This window comes from Adiantum capillus-veneris, chromosome 4 (genome assembly GCF_014529385.1).
Source record: "Adiantum capillus-veneris isolate H3 chromosome 4, ASM1452938v2, whole genome shotgun sequence".
NCBI classification, from domain to species: Eukaryota; Viridiplantae; Streptophyta; class Polypodiopsida; order Polypodiales; family Pteridaceae; genus Adiantum; species Adiantum capillus-veneris.
In genome coordinates this window covers 168,606,176-168,621,842 of record NC_140934.1, presented here as the reverse complement: position 1 = coordinate 168,621,842, position 15,667 = coordinate 168,606,176, and the positions used below count along the sequence as shown (strand labels likewise).

The 15,667-nt window shown below is 46.3% G+C and overlaps 1 protein-coding gene across 1 annotated transcript in view; it reads left to right on the top strand.

Moving 5' to 3' along the window:
• The window catches only part of ADCL (D-aminoacid aminotransferase-like PLP-dependent enzymes superfamily protein), a 52,293-nt gene extending 37,259 nt beyond the window's left edge, over nucleotides 1-15,034 (top strand). Inside the window, exons 4-5 of the mRNA XM_086511410.1 lie at nucleotides 13,870-14,555; nucleotides 14,737-15,034. Coding sequence (XP_086367536.1) covers nucleotides 13,870-14,555; nucleotides 14,737-14,843 — 793 coding nt within the window. The 3' untranslated portion in view covers nucleotides 14,844-15,034. The remainder of the gene's footprint in view (nucleotides 1-13,869; nucleotides 14,556-14,736) is intronic.
• The last annotated feature ends 633 nt before the right edge of the window (nucleotides 15,035-15,667 follow it).

Here is a 15,667-nt window from a genome sequence, read left to right as displayed (position 1 = left end):
CTTATGACCACCCGGAGGGCCAGGCTGACGTGGTGGCCCCTGTCGACGTCGGCCACGAACTTGCTACCAGCCCTCCTCTGCCTGAGCCCTAGGCTTGGAGGGTGAGTGTGCTTGAGTACCCTGTGACTCCGTCTGCTGCTGTTGGCCAGCCCTAGGAGCCTGGGGCTGAGCCTGAGCCTGAGCCTGAGCCTGAGCCTGAGCCTGAGCCTGAGCCTGAGCCTGAGCCTGAGCCTGAGCCTGAGCCTGAGCCTGAGCCTGAGCCCGAGCCCGAGCCCGAGCCCGAGCCCGAGCCCGAGCCCGAGCCCGAGCCCGAGCCCGAGCCCGAGCCCGAGCCCGAGCCCGAGCCCGAGCCCGAGCCCGAGCCCGAGCCCGAGCCCGAGCCCGAGCCCGAGCCCGAGCCCGAGCCCGAGGTGAAGGTCGAGGCCTCCTCCGTGGATAGGCCTTCGCAAGATGGCCCATCTGACGAAAAATTAAACATTGATTCAGGAGGCCCGAATACTCCACGCTCTAGCACAGCCAACCACCACCGGAGGTAGTAGAATGACCTTCGGGAGGGTGTGGGTGTCCCGAACCAGAATAGGTATTGTGGGAATGCCAGTTGCCGTGCGAGGTGTCTCCTGAACAGTCCCAATATCTGACCCTATCTTGGATAGGAGCGGAAGTACTCCCTCCTCAGGCCAGGGAAGCAGACTGAGATGGGAAGGTCTGCCCTCGACAAGAACGTCGGTAGGGAGTCGAACTGCTCGGATGGCCAGGGGGCTCATTGCAATGACCTTGGACGCCAGCTCAAGGGTCTCAAAGTCTATCTGGTAATAGCCACGTCCGAGAAGCTGAACATCGAGGATCTTGCCCACCTCTGCTAAAAGGAGCCTGGAGGGCGTGGAGGAGATCACGCGCCTCTCCTCTGTTGGGTCTGGTGCCGAGAATCTTGCAGATAACAGAGGTGGCCTGAAGGCACGCCACCTTTGCCTCTAAGCTCGCTTGCTCTGTCGGCGAAAGAGCAAGTGGGACGGTGGGTTCCTCGGGGTTAGGCGAGGGGGCTTCCGTTGAGTCCCTCTGTGGTTGGGCAGAATCCTCCACCTGTGTCTGCTGCTACACAGGAATGCGGAAGGAATGAAGGTGAGACCAAGCCCTGCTTGAGAGAGTGCACCAAAAGCGAGTGAGCAGTTGGGCGAACACAATAGATGATCTGTGGCTCTTGCTCTACTTCCACTCTTGTTGGAATGCCAGATAAGAGGCCCACACCCTTTATTTAAAGGCCCTTTGCCAATACAAAAGCTTCTTACATGAAAGCAAACACTTCAAAAAGCATCAGATCCTAAAAGCTAGCGCCCAAATCTGCCAGGCGAAAATCCGTACACCTGCCACATCAGCATGTCAGTGCATGATGCGGGCGCCGGTACAACAGCCACATCAGCAAGTGAGCGTAATATGCGGGCGTCCGTATATCAGCCATATCATGAGCATAAACACAAGATCTTCAATGAGTGTGTGCTTGCCTTTTATTTTAGGACCCATCGGATGGCAGCCCCATAAGTCGTTGGGGGTTAGGATTTTAACCCTAATCCATGGGCCACGCGGTAAGGCTTTGTAAGTTGGTGAGGACTTCATCTTTTTATGCTTCTGTTAGGGCTTAGGCCCCTCGGCCAGGATTTGCAAGTTGGCTAGGGTTAGGGCTAGGGAGTCCTAACACTCTAGGGCTATACAGTGTCTAGAATGAAGTAAAGTGAAAAACTAAAATCTTAACTGCTAGATGTGAACTAAGCAGCTAGCCGGAACTGTGTAGGATATGAGTAGGGGGGTGAAAGTAGTGTCTGGGGGCTAATACAACACAATGTGAGAGAGAGAGAGAGAGAGAGAGAGAGAGAGAGAGAGAGAGAGAGAGAGAGAGAGAGAGAGAGAGAGATGAAATGTTATATTAACGTCTTCAAAAGGCCAAAATGACCTATGAGACCAATCTGTTACAAAATGGTGAATCTAATACCATGTCTGGGTGTAAAAGAACTAGATACTACTACTAGAATCCATCCTCATCTGGATATCAAGAGAGTATGGCTCGAATCCTCTGCTGTAGTCTCCGTCGATGCTGTGTAGCCCCTCTCCTCAATCGTGGCCGTCTAGATCTCCGTAGCTCCAGTGCTCGGTCAATGCATGAGAAAGAGAGACTAACAGCAGATGTGAACTAAGCAGCTAGCTGGAACTGTGTAGGATATGAGTAGGGGGGTGAAATAGTGACTGGGGGCTAATACAACACAATGTGAGAGAGAGAGAGAGAGAGAGAGAGAGAGAGAGAGAGAGAGAGAGAGTAACACCATATGGGGTCCCAAACCCCCCTCTCTATCGCTAGAGAGGTATTTGCTTTGGATTGCACAAATGTTGATACAATGGTCCTAGATGCTGACATGCTGATGGGATCTTGCTATTGATGCTTGGATCTGCGAGGCTAAGGGCTGAAAACTGAATGAAAATGCTGGTGCTGAGGAGGTACTGGAGGCTGATTTGATGTTGTAGGCTGATTTGGTACAAAAACGCTAAATGGGCTGGCTGATGTGATGCAAAATGGTAATGAGGATCTGATGGCTGAGATCTGAAAACGCTGGTGAGGATTTGATGCTTGGGCTGAAATCTGCACTCTTTTGGCAATGAAGGATGAGACCTTTTGTCAATGAGGGTACTGATGGGCTGCTGCTGAAAATGCTGGGTGTTGGAAACGGCAGGCCATGCTTTGCTTGGTACTGTGCTGAGGGTATTGACTTATGATGTGAGGATGACGCTTGGGGTCGCTTATATAGGTAATAACTATTGGGTCGGGCAATCTTCTGATAAACCTCACGATTTTAATTGCTGGCTAAAATATCACTTATTAGTAAGCTAATGAACTCACTTATAAGAGGTATTTCACATGCAGATAATTCCCTAGGCTTGGTACTAATGCAATTGTATGGGACCACTCCCTAGTACCTGCACCTAGTAGATACTGGATGTGCTCATGTGCAATCAGAGGGTATGCAACTATGCTCTAGTGCTTGGATATGTGCGCCTTGTGTACAAGCTCACAAGGGTGCTAGAACACTCCTTAGGTTGTTCTAAACCCTAGAAATAGGACTTACAACTTGTCCACATGCACAGAGGGTTAGAGGTGCATGACATCCCCCCCTTTTTCAAGGTTAGATACTAGTACCGAGTTGTACGGCTTCCTAGTAGTCTGTCAACAACTCCGGGGAATCTGTGAAGAAATCTTCATCCGCCCACTGTTATGTGGGTTCTGTGAAACTTGAACTTCACAAAGGATTGTAATGCTTGCTTCTCAGAGCCGCGAATAATCTGCTCCGACTCCATGTCTTCAACTTTGTCTACGATCTCGGATTCATCCTTTTCAAGAATCTCCTTTTGGGGATCTCCCTGAAACGTCAACCAAAACACACAAAAAATGGTGTGCATTGACCATGAATGAGGGAACCGTAGATTCTAAGACACATCTTTTACCTTTTTCATGATTGGAAATGGACTATAAAACAGTGAGGGTGAAATGTAGATTAAAAATGTGACAAAGTGCCATACTTTCCAAAGAGTGCTCGCCAAAATGTGATCTAAACTTAACCTTTCTATCAAAAACAATTGACTCTAGCAAACCACAAGGGGAATGCCAATGCTTGATGGACAATCATGCTAATGCTTGTGCCATGACTTTGTGTTGCCAAGGAATGAGTATGCAAAACTTATTGACACGGAAAACAATGGTGAAACATTGTGTAATCCTTGAATGCAAACTTTCTACCTTTCCTAAAGTGACTTTCATGCTTCTGTGCTCATCCGTTAGTAAATTATGTGCATCATGCAATATGGGTTTTTTATGAGAAGGTACACACAAAGTTGGTGGCGAAAATACGACCGTCAGGAATGAGACACTTGAAAAATGCATACTGACTTTTCAGGCTATCACAAGATACTTCCAAAATGGGTTCTATCGACCAAGATCTATCCTTCATGATTGAATGTATATGCTGTTGGGTTAGCTTTATTAGAAACATAATCAATCAAACCACCAACTTGCTTTAAAAATTGAGACTACCTTGCCTGGGGGTTCACTCCAATGTGCACTAGGCATAGACTAGAGCCACTTGAGGGCTTGATAATCAGTACGAACAATAAATTCTCTACCTTTAAAAAAATGGTTCCAATTCTCTAGAGAATGAATGAATGAATGGCAGAGAGAAGTTCCTTATATAAGTACACAGAGTGGTTCTTTTTTGTATTGTTTAACTTCCTACTAAGAAATGCAACTGGACGGCCATGTTGTTGAAGCATAGCTCCTATGGCGACGTTGCTCACATGTGTCCATACCTAAGGGATCATCCCAAGAGGCAAGGATGAGACATGGAGCCTCAGTCAGCACAACCTTGAGAGCTTCAAAAGACTCAAGGACTGCCTCGAGCAAGACAACGTGCTCATGATGAGTCTTAAATTGTCACCAGCGTGTGACTACTATCTATCCTTTTTGTTGATTTCTTTCTTATTATCTATTTACTTTCACTTTTTGGAAACACCCTAACTGCCCTGCATTGCATAGCTAGTGTGGAACTGTCCAGAGGGAGTCCAAGCCTGAGGGCAAGAGAGCACTAAGGTTGGACAAAGACTATGGTTAGCCAAAGTGGGGTCATTGACTAGCCAAAGTGGAATCCTTTGCTACAGAGGCTACATTTCAGTTTTGGGTGTGGCTGCAGTGTACAAAGGGGGTCAGATGACCTAGAAAGATACAATGGCAGCATCTCCTAAAATTTAGGGAACTGCTATTTTGGGACCTGAAAATGTGTTTACGTCATTACCTCCGGAATGACAAGGAGAACATTTTCTTACTCTGCCGCGAAGTCTACTGGGCAACCGGTCAGGATATTTTTAAGCGGCGAACCCGAAACGGGAAAATGCTTGTAAATGCGCCAAGTGGCACATTTCTGTGCACTTGCCTCCTCAAGGAAGAAGTGGCGCTGAATTTTAAGCTGGGAGAGGCTCATTTGCAGATTTTGTCACAGGTTAAGAGCTATGGAGTGCTTCCTTTCCCTCCTATGTACAGTGCGGTGCCAGGAGTGATGCCCTGCACGCTACGCACTGCTCTCTCTCTCCCCTATGGCAGTATGTTATGCCCCTCTAGTGGGCTTTTCAATTGACCAATGTACAGTTGTGTGGGTTCATGCGCTATTGCCGAGGCAAGAGCCTCTTGCACAGGTACTGGATTAGCTAGCGGCTAATCCCCCGCAGGTACAGGTGAATTCGGAGAGGTTTCACGCCAGAAATCTCGTCCGATTCAAAGGGCAAGTAGCCCTACAGGTGCGGGAGCTCAAGGACTTGCTACGGATGCGACCGGCACGTGAAACGGAGCCCGAAACAGTAAATTACAGCCTGCTGTGTATTTTTGCAGGTTTAGGGTTTTGGCCCTAAACGGTCCCTAATACCCCCAGGAGGTTCGGGGTCGTGAGGGGACCGCTGTATAGGTGATCTGGCGCATTTTCGGGGCTGAAAACAGAGAATTCAGCGTGCTGCAGATTCTTGCCAGGTTTTGAAAAGTGCCCGTATGAGTCGGGAAAGTCATTCAATGCGTGGGAATACTGACTGTGAAGGATCCTAGTACAATTATGCTGCCGAAATCGGGTTGGAACAGTTGAAATTGAGCTGAGTTTGTGCGGGGCAGCTTGTAGGGAATCACAACGTTTATTCCCTCTTTTAAACAATAAAGAAATACCGAAAGCGGCGCCTAAGTTAGGGGCCACTGGTGTCGGTCTACTCATACAGGTGCAATCTAGCAGCCTGTATCCCTCTCCCCTTTGTTGTGTCTTGAAAGAACAGGTAAAGTGGGCGACAAATTAAATGGGTGAAAGCAAATAAGGTTTAGGTCTAAAGTCTACCGCCCTTTTTGAAAGTACAGGCCGGTTTCATAAATCCTTTCAAAACATTAGTCATTGGTATGGCCATGCATGCAAAACTCTCTATATGCGAACTACATGCCTGACGCAAACCTAAAAATGAACGCACATCAAATGTTGTCTTGGGCAAATCCCAATTACGAACCTGTTCTACCTTTGCACGGTCAAGCTTGACACCATTTGCAGAGATACTACAACCTAGATAAGTAATTTGAGTCAAAACAAAATTCCGACTTCTTAGCTGCGATATACAGCTTACAATCATCTAAACGAGCTAAAATCTTCTCTGCATCCCATTCATGCTATTCCCATGATGGAGAAAAAATGAGAATGTCATCAAGGAAAATAGATACACACATATTGATCATGTCTTCAAAACGACCCACCATGAAACGATTAAAAGTGCCGGCGCCTGTCAATCCAAAAGGCATAACAACATACTCTCACTGCCCTCGCTCGGTCTTGAAGACAATCTTGTAGATGTTGCCTTTGAATTCCCTTACCTTATGGTACCCACTTTTGAGAACGACCTTGTTGAAAACCTTTGCCCCATTGAGCTTATCAAGGATATACTCAATGCAAGGTATAGGAAACCTGTTCTTGATTGTCATCTTCTTGAGTGCCCTATAATCTACACACGAACCAGAAGACCCGTCTTTCTTGCGGACAAACAAAATAGGAGCAACAAATGGACTTACGCTAGGTCGTATGAATCCCTTGGCCACCAGCTTGGTTTGTCACAAAGTGATGACGTGGAATGGCCTTTACTGACGTGGCATGCCGTATAGATTTTCGCGATTTGCGCTCAATCCATGGAGTGCTTGCTTTTGGGTACCGGGGATGCTTTTGGGACTCACGCTTTTCATGTAACTAGGCTAGGGGGCCTTTGTAAGGTGCCAGGATTTCATCTCTTGGGCAGTTTTTGCTTGGGAGCATTGCCAAAGAGAGGACTCTCAGACCTTGTACTTTTTGAAGCATAATAATAAAGAAATATCGAGAAGGGGGGTCAGTCTTTGGGGCCTATGCATTTGGGCATGGAACTGCGTTGTGCAATGTCGTCTCTCTATTTTTCAATTCTGTTAAGTTGTTTCCGGTTTCCAGCCCATGTGCTGCTGTAGATCTCCGGCTTGGAGTGGCCAGGTTTATTATAGTGGTATCAGAGCTCAAATGATTCTTCTTCTACAAAGGATCCGATCCCGTTTCCCTCATCGCACATGCATTCTGGCAGTGAATCCGCAGGGAAGAGACAATTAATTGTACTCGCCTAAGTGAGGAAACCAACGGAGGATCTACTAGCAGTCAAACTTCTTCGAAGACTTCAAGAGAAGAGTAGCCCTCTTGCGCCAAACGATACCGAAAAGATGGAAGCGCAACGACAGCTTTAGGTTGACGTTTGTGCCAATGAGATGCTCAAATACGCCAAGGACCTGTAGTATGCGAAATTGTTGAAGAATTATCCACTTGACGAGACTCATTCAGGATGGTAGGCGACCATTCGCTCACCTCTCAAGTCGATCATGAAGCAGAAATCTAAGCCAAGTGCAGACAAGCGAGGACTGTACTCACAGGATGAGTTTGACAGTGCCGTGGAGTAGTAGGTCAACCAATTTATGAAGTCTTCAAACTGCTCTCAAAAGAAAAGCTGTGGAGCAAATTACCCCGGCTACCTAGGTCAGACATCCACATTCAAAGCAATTAGGAGATCCAAGAAGCGTGTACACTTTAAGGATGACCCTAGTTCATCTTCGTCTTCAGACAACTCGAAGAGTTCCTCTTCCTTCGACTCTAGTGAGGACGACGGAAAGTACCAGAAGTAGAGAAGGACTCGAAAGAGCAAGAAGAACGGTAGGGACAGATGATCCAAGGAGATCAAATCCCGGAAAGGATCTTGAAAGCACAAAAAGCATTCTGACAGTTTTGACGAGGATACCTCGTCCTCGGATAGTTTTGATTCGGATGAGTCTATGTTTGGAACAAGGCGGAGACGAGGCTACAGATTGAGTCAGGTTGATCAACTTGAACAGAAGGGTGGAATAACCAAGGATTTTTAAGAGTGGGCAAGCACTTCAATTCGACACCTTAAAGACACCCACAAAGCTCTTGCCTTCATTCAATAGTTCGACATTGTTTTCTCGGGAGGGCGCTTTTCCAAACACTCCAAAGTATAAGGAGCGTCTTCCTATCTGAAAGGCGACGCCCAAACTTGGTGGTCTACCTTGCTTTTGCGAAAGGAAGCACCCAACACATCGTTAAAGTTCAACGAATTTTTACCTCTGCATGGCTCACCGAAGAGTACGAAGAGAACGTAATCACAACATGGAACCATCTTAAGATGACCAAAGAAGACAATCTTGATGACTATTGCCAACACTTTTGGGATACTTTTCTACCAGCTTTTTCCTTCAAGAAAATTACCTTTAAGCAGCAAGTTGGACGGTTTTGTTGTGGTTTACCCAAGGAGATCCGACGATAGTGTTTACAAAGGTGGACTCCATTCGACGACTCGTGGGTCACGCCAAGCAAGGATTTGGAATGCACGCCGGTACAATGACGTACCCGATAGACATGCCAATGTCTTCTCGACGGAGGCCAAACCAACCTAATGGTAACAAGAAGAAGGGGAAACAACACAAAAGAAACCATCACGCCCTAGATTGGCAGCCGAGCGGTGTGTTGAATATACAACGAGGGCAAATGTTATGGATGCAGGGAGCAAGGGCATGTTCTAGCCAAGTGCTCTAGCAAAGCGTTCAATGATCAGGCCGAGGACAAGAGAGAGCATAGGTAGTTCTAGCGGCACCAGGACTGGATGTTGCCATTACACAGGCAATATGCAAACGTCGGTTGCATTGTCCAGGGTATGTAGGGCATGAGGACTTTTACATCATGCTTTTGGAAGGGTGTGACGTCCTCTTGGGAATCCCCTGGTACCATAAGAACAGCGTTATGGTCGACTAATGGGCCAAGAAAGCAACATTGAAGAATGAGAAGAGTAGAGATATTTTTCTTGATGTAAAATTGGAGGGCGAGTCCGTCCTACTTGTATTGGCTCTTTGACCATTTCAAAATAAATGAAATCCAGTCTTTTGGTTTACTCGATCTACTTGAATGAGTTAAATGACAATAAAATGTCAAATCTGTCCTACCAAGAGAAGGAAGGACGTCATAGACCCTGACCCATCAGCTCTTGAGATTGGACACTGGAGGCTATGGGCTTGGGAGTGTTGTCCACTTGCACGAGTACAGTGGGATCCTGGTGAGTGGCTATGGAGGGACCCCTTCTCTTCTGCAGACCGCCCAGGAGTCCCCTTCTTTCAGTACACTGTTCGGCTTGGACGTCATATACTTGCAGCACAGAGAGAGGCCCGCCCCGCTGCAGCACGTCATTGGCAGGAGGAGGGCCTCACAATCAAGTTCTTGGCAGCCTTTTGGCAGAGGCTGTGGGACTTCAGACAGCCGAGGCGCGTCACTTTGTTCCAGTGGCTGGTTGCACACAGAGCCACAGCAGTAGGGAGCTGGCTTGTGCATAGTGGTCTCTCGGCCGCATGTGCAGCCTGTGACCAGTTGGTGGAGAGTCAGCGTCACTGTCTTTGGGACTGCCCCTCGGCCTAGCAGGTGTGGCTACGAGTTCTTCGGCTGATGCCTGCCCTCTCCACGGCTCGACAGTACACTTGGGGGGCAGCGGCTTGGTCCACCCTCACGGGCCCGGCACTTCAGTTTGAGCTATCTTCCGCCAGTAGGATGATAGTGATGCAGGGGGGGCGACCTACACTCCAGCCTGCTACAGAGCTTACTCCACAGGAGTGGTACAGTGAGAGAGAGGAGTGTTGGGAGCTCATCAGTGGCCTAGCTCTCTGGTTCATCTGGCGGGCTCGCTGTTTCCGCAGCTTTGAGGCTCGCCCTGTGCCACCAGCAGAGACTGTTCGTGACTTTTGGCTAGAGCTGATCCATACTCTCAGAGGACAGCTTGAGGGACTACAGGGCAGCTCCGACCGCATGCGGGAGCGTCGCGAGGCTTTCCTTCGACTCTGGCGCCCTGGGCCTTTTTACACCATAGTCCAGGGGGTGCTCAGATGGCACTACTGTCCACCTGTGTGGCTCTTCCCTCCTCCCATCTCTTGATTTAGCCTCATTGTATATATGCTGCTTTTTCATTGCGAGAGTCTCCCCATCATGCTTGTTGTAGCCCTCTCTTGCAGAGGTGGATGTAGCCCTATGGGCAGTTTTCATTAACTAATAGAAGGATCTTTTTCTCGAAAAAAAAAAAAAAAAAAAAAAGAGAAGGAAGGACAAGACTTTCTACAAGCTCAAGCCGACTGTTTCTTTGAGTGTTTGCGTGGAGAGGTACCTCCTCAGTGACCTAAAGATCGCACGATTGATTTGATTCCTGGCAGCATGCCACCGAACTGACCACCTTATAGAGTAAACAAAGCCCAGAACGATGAAATTATGAACCAAGTGAAAGAGCTTCGGGAAAAGGGTCTAATTCACCCAAGTACATCACCTTATTGTTCGCCTGTGTTGTTGGTATTAAAGAAAAATGGATCTTGGAGAATGTGCATTGACTACAGAGCTCTCAACAAAATCACCATCAAGAACAAGTTTCCAATACCCAAGATAGATGATATACTGAATAGGTTAAGGGTTCTACATGCTTTAGCAGAATCGACCTGAAAGTGGCTATCATCAAGTAATTGAGGACGATTACAATTTTTTCAAGAGGGGGGTATGTCACAAAGTGATGATGTGGCATGGCCTAAAGGACGGAGCCCGGACAGAAGAGGCCTAAACCTCTCAGGAAGAAGCAGAAGAAGTTTCGACCAACTTATAGAATTCAGCCGAGTGGCCCAAAAGGGGTTAGGATTAAAAACCTAACCCAAAAGTATTACCAATGTATGAACCCTGGTCGAGGGGCCTAAACCTTAAAAATAAAGCAAGACCCCCCAAATTGCGTAGAAGAGTTGATGTAGTAGGCTGTACGGACGTTCCGCAATTTGTGTTGCTGACGTGGTAGGCCGTACGGATTTCCTCAATTTGCACTCAACCCATGGGGCGCCTGCTTTTGGGCACCATATGCTTTTGGGACTGACGCTTTTCATGTAACTGCTTTTGACTAGGCCAGGGTCCTTTATAAGGGTGCAAGGGCCTCATCTCTTGGGCGGTTTTTGCTTGGGAGTATCGCCAGAGAGAGAGAGGACCCTTGGACCTTGTACTTAATAATAAAGAAATACCCAAAAGGGGCGCGAGTCTCCGGGGTCCGTGCATCTGGGCACGAAACTCCGTCATGTCGTGTCGTCTCTATCTCTATTTTTCAGTTTTGTCAAGTTGTTTCCAGTTTTCCTCACGTGTGTTGCTGTAGATCTCCGGCTTGGAGTGTCCAAGTCTATTACACAGTTAGTTGCCAGGCTAACTCCTCTTCTTGAGGTTTGTTCAAGCGGTAGGGAGCCTTGCCGACGGGCTGCGCTCCTTTCATAAGTTCAATGCGATGATCCTCTGGATGCTCAGGAGGGAGACGTGGTGGGAGATCATCCTGCAAGAATAGATGCTCATACTTCTTAAACAAACCTGAGTACCATTGTGTGGTCTTGAGGTCCTAAGCCATTGGAGTGACATAAATGAACACGGCTTGAGCTCCTCGATGTAGCTCACGCTTAGCCTGCACATGAGAGATAAGAGGCAAAGAATGGATGCCCTGCTCATAGCGAATAACCATGGGAGAGGCACACTCGGGAGAGAGTGCTAACTTTATTTGTTGGTTTCCTTCCCTTGATTTCTATTTAATTTTTGGGGCCCTCTTTTTTAAATACAAATACCCGGACATTGCATGGTCGGTGTGAAATGGCTAATGGCCGAGAGTTTCACTTGCAGGAATCAAGGCCAGGCAGCCACGAGATGGTTAGGCCATTTGGTAGTGGAATCCGACTGGTAAAGAAGTGGCTAGGCTCAATTAAAGTTGTTTACGCCACTCGGCAGGACTTTATAAGGTGGTGGGTACTAGGAATTAAAGCAAAAGGAGCAAAGTGGATATAGGGCAGTAGGAGAGGAACTTGCAGGCAAACGCACACTCCAGAAACTCTCATCCCAAGAGGGGGCTGATTTGAGAGGGGCTGATTTTTACTCTGTGCTCTACAGTGTGTGTGAGTAGTGGGTGCAGGTGATCACAACTTTAATGGAAAGCTTGCCTTCTCCCTTGCCTTATGTAGCACGATGATTTGCTCTCGTGCATCTCTCTTTCCCCTTTGCACATATTGTAATGCCCCACTAGTTGGGCTTCTTAGATGACCATGCACAGTTTTGTGGGTTTTATGCACATTTGCCAAGGCAAGAGCCGTTTGAATAGGAACTGGATTAGTTAATTGCTAATCCCCACAGAGTTCCATCGCGACAAATTGCGAAAACAGAGAGTTTTCTCACTTGAAAACTCGTCCAATTCAAAGGGGAACTGTCCAATTGTATGTGGGAGCTCCTGAGACATGCTTAGACGTGTTTGCTCTGCTCAAAACCATCCAAAACACAAAATTACAGCCTGCTGTGTTTTTTGGTAGGTTTAGGGTTTCGCACCTAAACTGCAAGGTAACACCGAGGAAGCCTCGTGGAAGCCTTGGGATGCTTGTACATGGCTCTGGGCACCTGACAGTGACCAAAACAGGAAATTACAGCATGCTGAAATTGACGTGCAGCTCACCGGAAAGCTTCTAAAGTGCAAGGGAAACCATCCTAGACGTGTACTTTTGACCTTCAGGGGTCTCGACGACGCTACGTTGCCGAAATTGGGTCGAAGACCTGCAATTACAGCCCTTGACAGACTTGGACAGCTTGGTGAGAGCTAGGTGAAAGTGTTTGGGTCGTTTTTTTGCAATTGAATAAAGAAATACCGAAAGGGGCGCCGGTCTTTGGGGCCTAGAAGGTTTCATTGTCTACTTGGGAGCGCTCTAGCTACTAAGTTGTGGATTGTTTTTGAAGTGGTGAATTCCAGTTACAGGTTTATTTGTGAAGTTACTTTGTGTCGTAAAGTATAGGAAAGTCAGACGGTTTATTTATAGGTGAAAGTTAAAGTTTACCGCCTTTTAGTAAGGCTACAGGCATTCTCATGTGCGCTTGATGAGTCAAGAGTTGTATCTCAGTTCTTGGAGCTTGAAGAAAATCTTTATCATCGTCATCCTTAGTTGAAGTTGAGTCCACTATGCATTCTATTAATATATCCTTTGGTGTGATTATCATGAAATCTATGTTGACGACACCATCAGTTGAAGTTGAGTCCACTATGCGTTCTACTGATATATCCTTTGGTGTGATTATCATGAAATCCATGTTGAGGACACCATTGTCATCACATAATGTTGTGCCAACTTTTGTGTGGCAAAAATCTACTATAGCAGTAGCTAAAACATGCATCCACTCTTGCTCAAGATTGGACTCTACTTCACCTTGATTTGGAGATGTGATGCCCTTGAAGAGTATAAAAGTAATCTTCTATTATCGTAGTGTGTTTTGGAGTACTTTGTTGTGACATTTAAACATGAACTTCTTAGCTTATCTGATTATAAAACACTTAAGGTTCTAACGTATTTTTTGTACTCTTGGTGGTGACCCTTGTTGTAAAAGAAACTTCTTTGTGTACTATTGTACCTATCAACCTTGCAGACATGCTTGCATGCACGCCCTTTACCCCGTTAAAATCAAAAGTTCTCAAAACAACCAGTTTATTACAGAGTCAACAGTACTCGTACTTGATAACACACTACTAACATTTGAAGGTGGTTGGCTCTGCATGTGGAGCCTGTTAAGACATTCTTCAGTGATATATCCTGATGTCTGTAGGGTTTTAAAGTGTCATGTCAACGTGTCTTATTGTTATTACTTTATATGAGTGCTAAAAAGGTTTCAAGAAACAACTATCTTTCTCGGACTAGAATTAGCTATAAATACTGTGTTTGTGTGTTTATTGCAGATATTTGTATGAACTTGATGCTCACTTGGATAGGCTGCTAAGATCAGCGTCAATGGCAAAGATCAGTTCCCCTTTTTCCAGGCAAAAGTTGAGGGATATCCTAGTGAAGACAGTGGCGGTTTCCAATCTCAAAGACGGTTTTTTGAAGTATTGGCTATCTGCTGGTCCAGGAAATTTTAGTCTTTCATCTCATGGGTGTTCAAGTGCTGCCTTCTACGCAGTTGTACAAGAGTGTTTGAATGAATCAACAGAGCCAGTCAAAGTCATAACCTCTTCAATTCCAATGAAAGCTCCTTTCTTTGCTACTATGAAAAACGTCAATTATCTGCCAAATGCCCTGTCCGTTTTAGAAGCAGAAGAGCAGGGAGCATTTGCTGGCATTTGGGTGGATGATGAGGGATTTGTTGCAGAGGGACCAAACATGAATGTGGCTTTCGTGAATGCTGCAGGGGAGCTGATCATGCCGGCATTCAGCAAAATTCTTACTGGGTGCACGGCGAGAAGAACCCTGGCTCTTGCCCAAGAATCTCTTGATGGGGTGAGGTCACCTGTTGGCAATTTGAAAGGAGCAAGTGTGCGCCCAATATCGGCTGAAGAAGGCAAGAGTGCTTCTGAAATGATGCTGGTTGGGAGCTCTCTGCCAATTGTGCCTGTTGTTCAGTGGGATGGGCAGCAGATTGGCAATGGTAAGAACCTACATTTGCTGCGTGAACTATCTGTGATGTTGATTCGAGTATTCTTTGTGTTAACTTGAGGTTATCTTTTGGAGATCCAATACATCTAATCTTTCTTGTAGATCACTGCCGTTGCAAGTTGGTATTAGTCAATGATGTTGTATATTTTTTGTGGTTTGTGGCTGCTTTGCAGGTGAACCAGGACCTGTCACACTTGCTTTAAAGGCTTTTTTGGAGAAGGACATGCTCAATGGCCCATCATCTATACGTGAGCCGGTCCCCTACGATGCCTATGCATGACATTGTTTTTCCATCCCTTGTCTCCTCTGCTTATGCCATGAACATGATATACACTGCCCACACAATAATACAGTTGCTCTTGTATTTAACACATCGTCATGCCTTTGAAATTAAGGCTGCGCGCATGTCAAAAGGTTTTTACGGAATTTGTCAAATTATCTTTAAGAAAGGAGAAAAGAGCCATAGCTGAACCACCTAGCCTACTGTTGGTATGCGCATAGCTATGTCTATTGGGGCTCTCTTTTTCTAAATGCCCACCCAGTAGTAGGACTGTTGGTATGAGCATAGCTATGTCCAATGACAAGTTTCTCTCTCTCTCTCTAAGTGGGGTATTCCAATAACGAGCAATGTAACCTTGCGAGGGTTATGCACCAACATAACGTGTCAATATGTAGTTGATTCGGGTAGGGCATAGAGATTGAAATGGGGTCTTAGTCATGGTATAGAGAAAATCAACTTTAGCGTTTTTTTTTTTTTTTTGGCTAATTTTCAAATGTCCTAGCATGATTTCAAGCTTATATTGAAGAAAATCAACACACTTTTTGGTTGGTGGGTCCAATTATAAATAATGTATCGTGAACATTTTCCCTTTTATCAGCGACCTATATAAATGTTTTTGGTGAGCACCAATGACAATCCCTCAACTAAGAGCACTCTCTCAAAGTCAATTATCCTCGAGCCATCCAAAGCATCATCTTGGAATGGGTAATGTACATTATATGCTTAAAAATGATCTAAAAGGACTCAATATGATGACCTTGGGGGCAGCCATTCTCCCAATCCCCCTCTCTCCTTCACGCTCTACCGTACTCCCCAATCTCTCT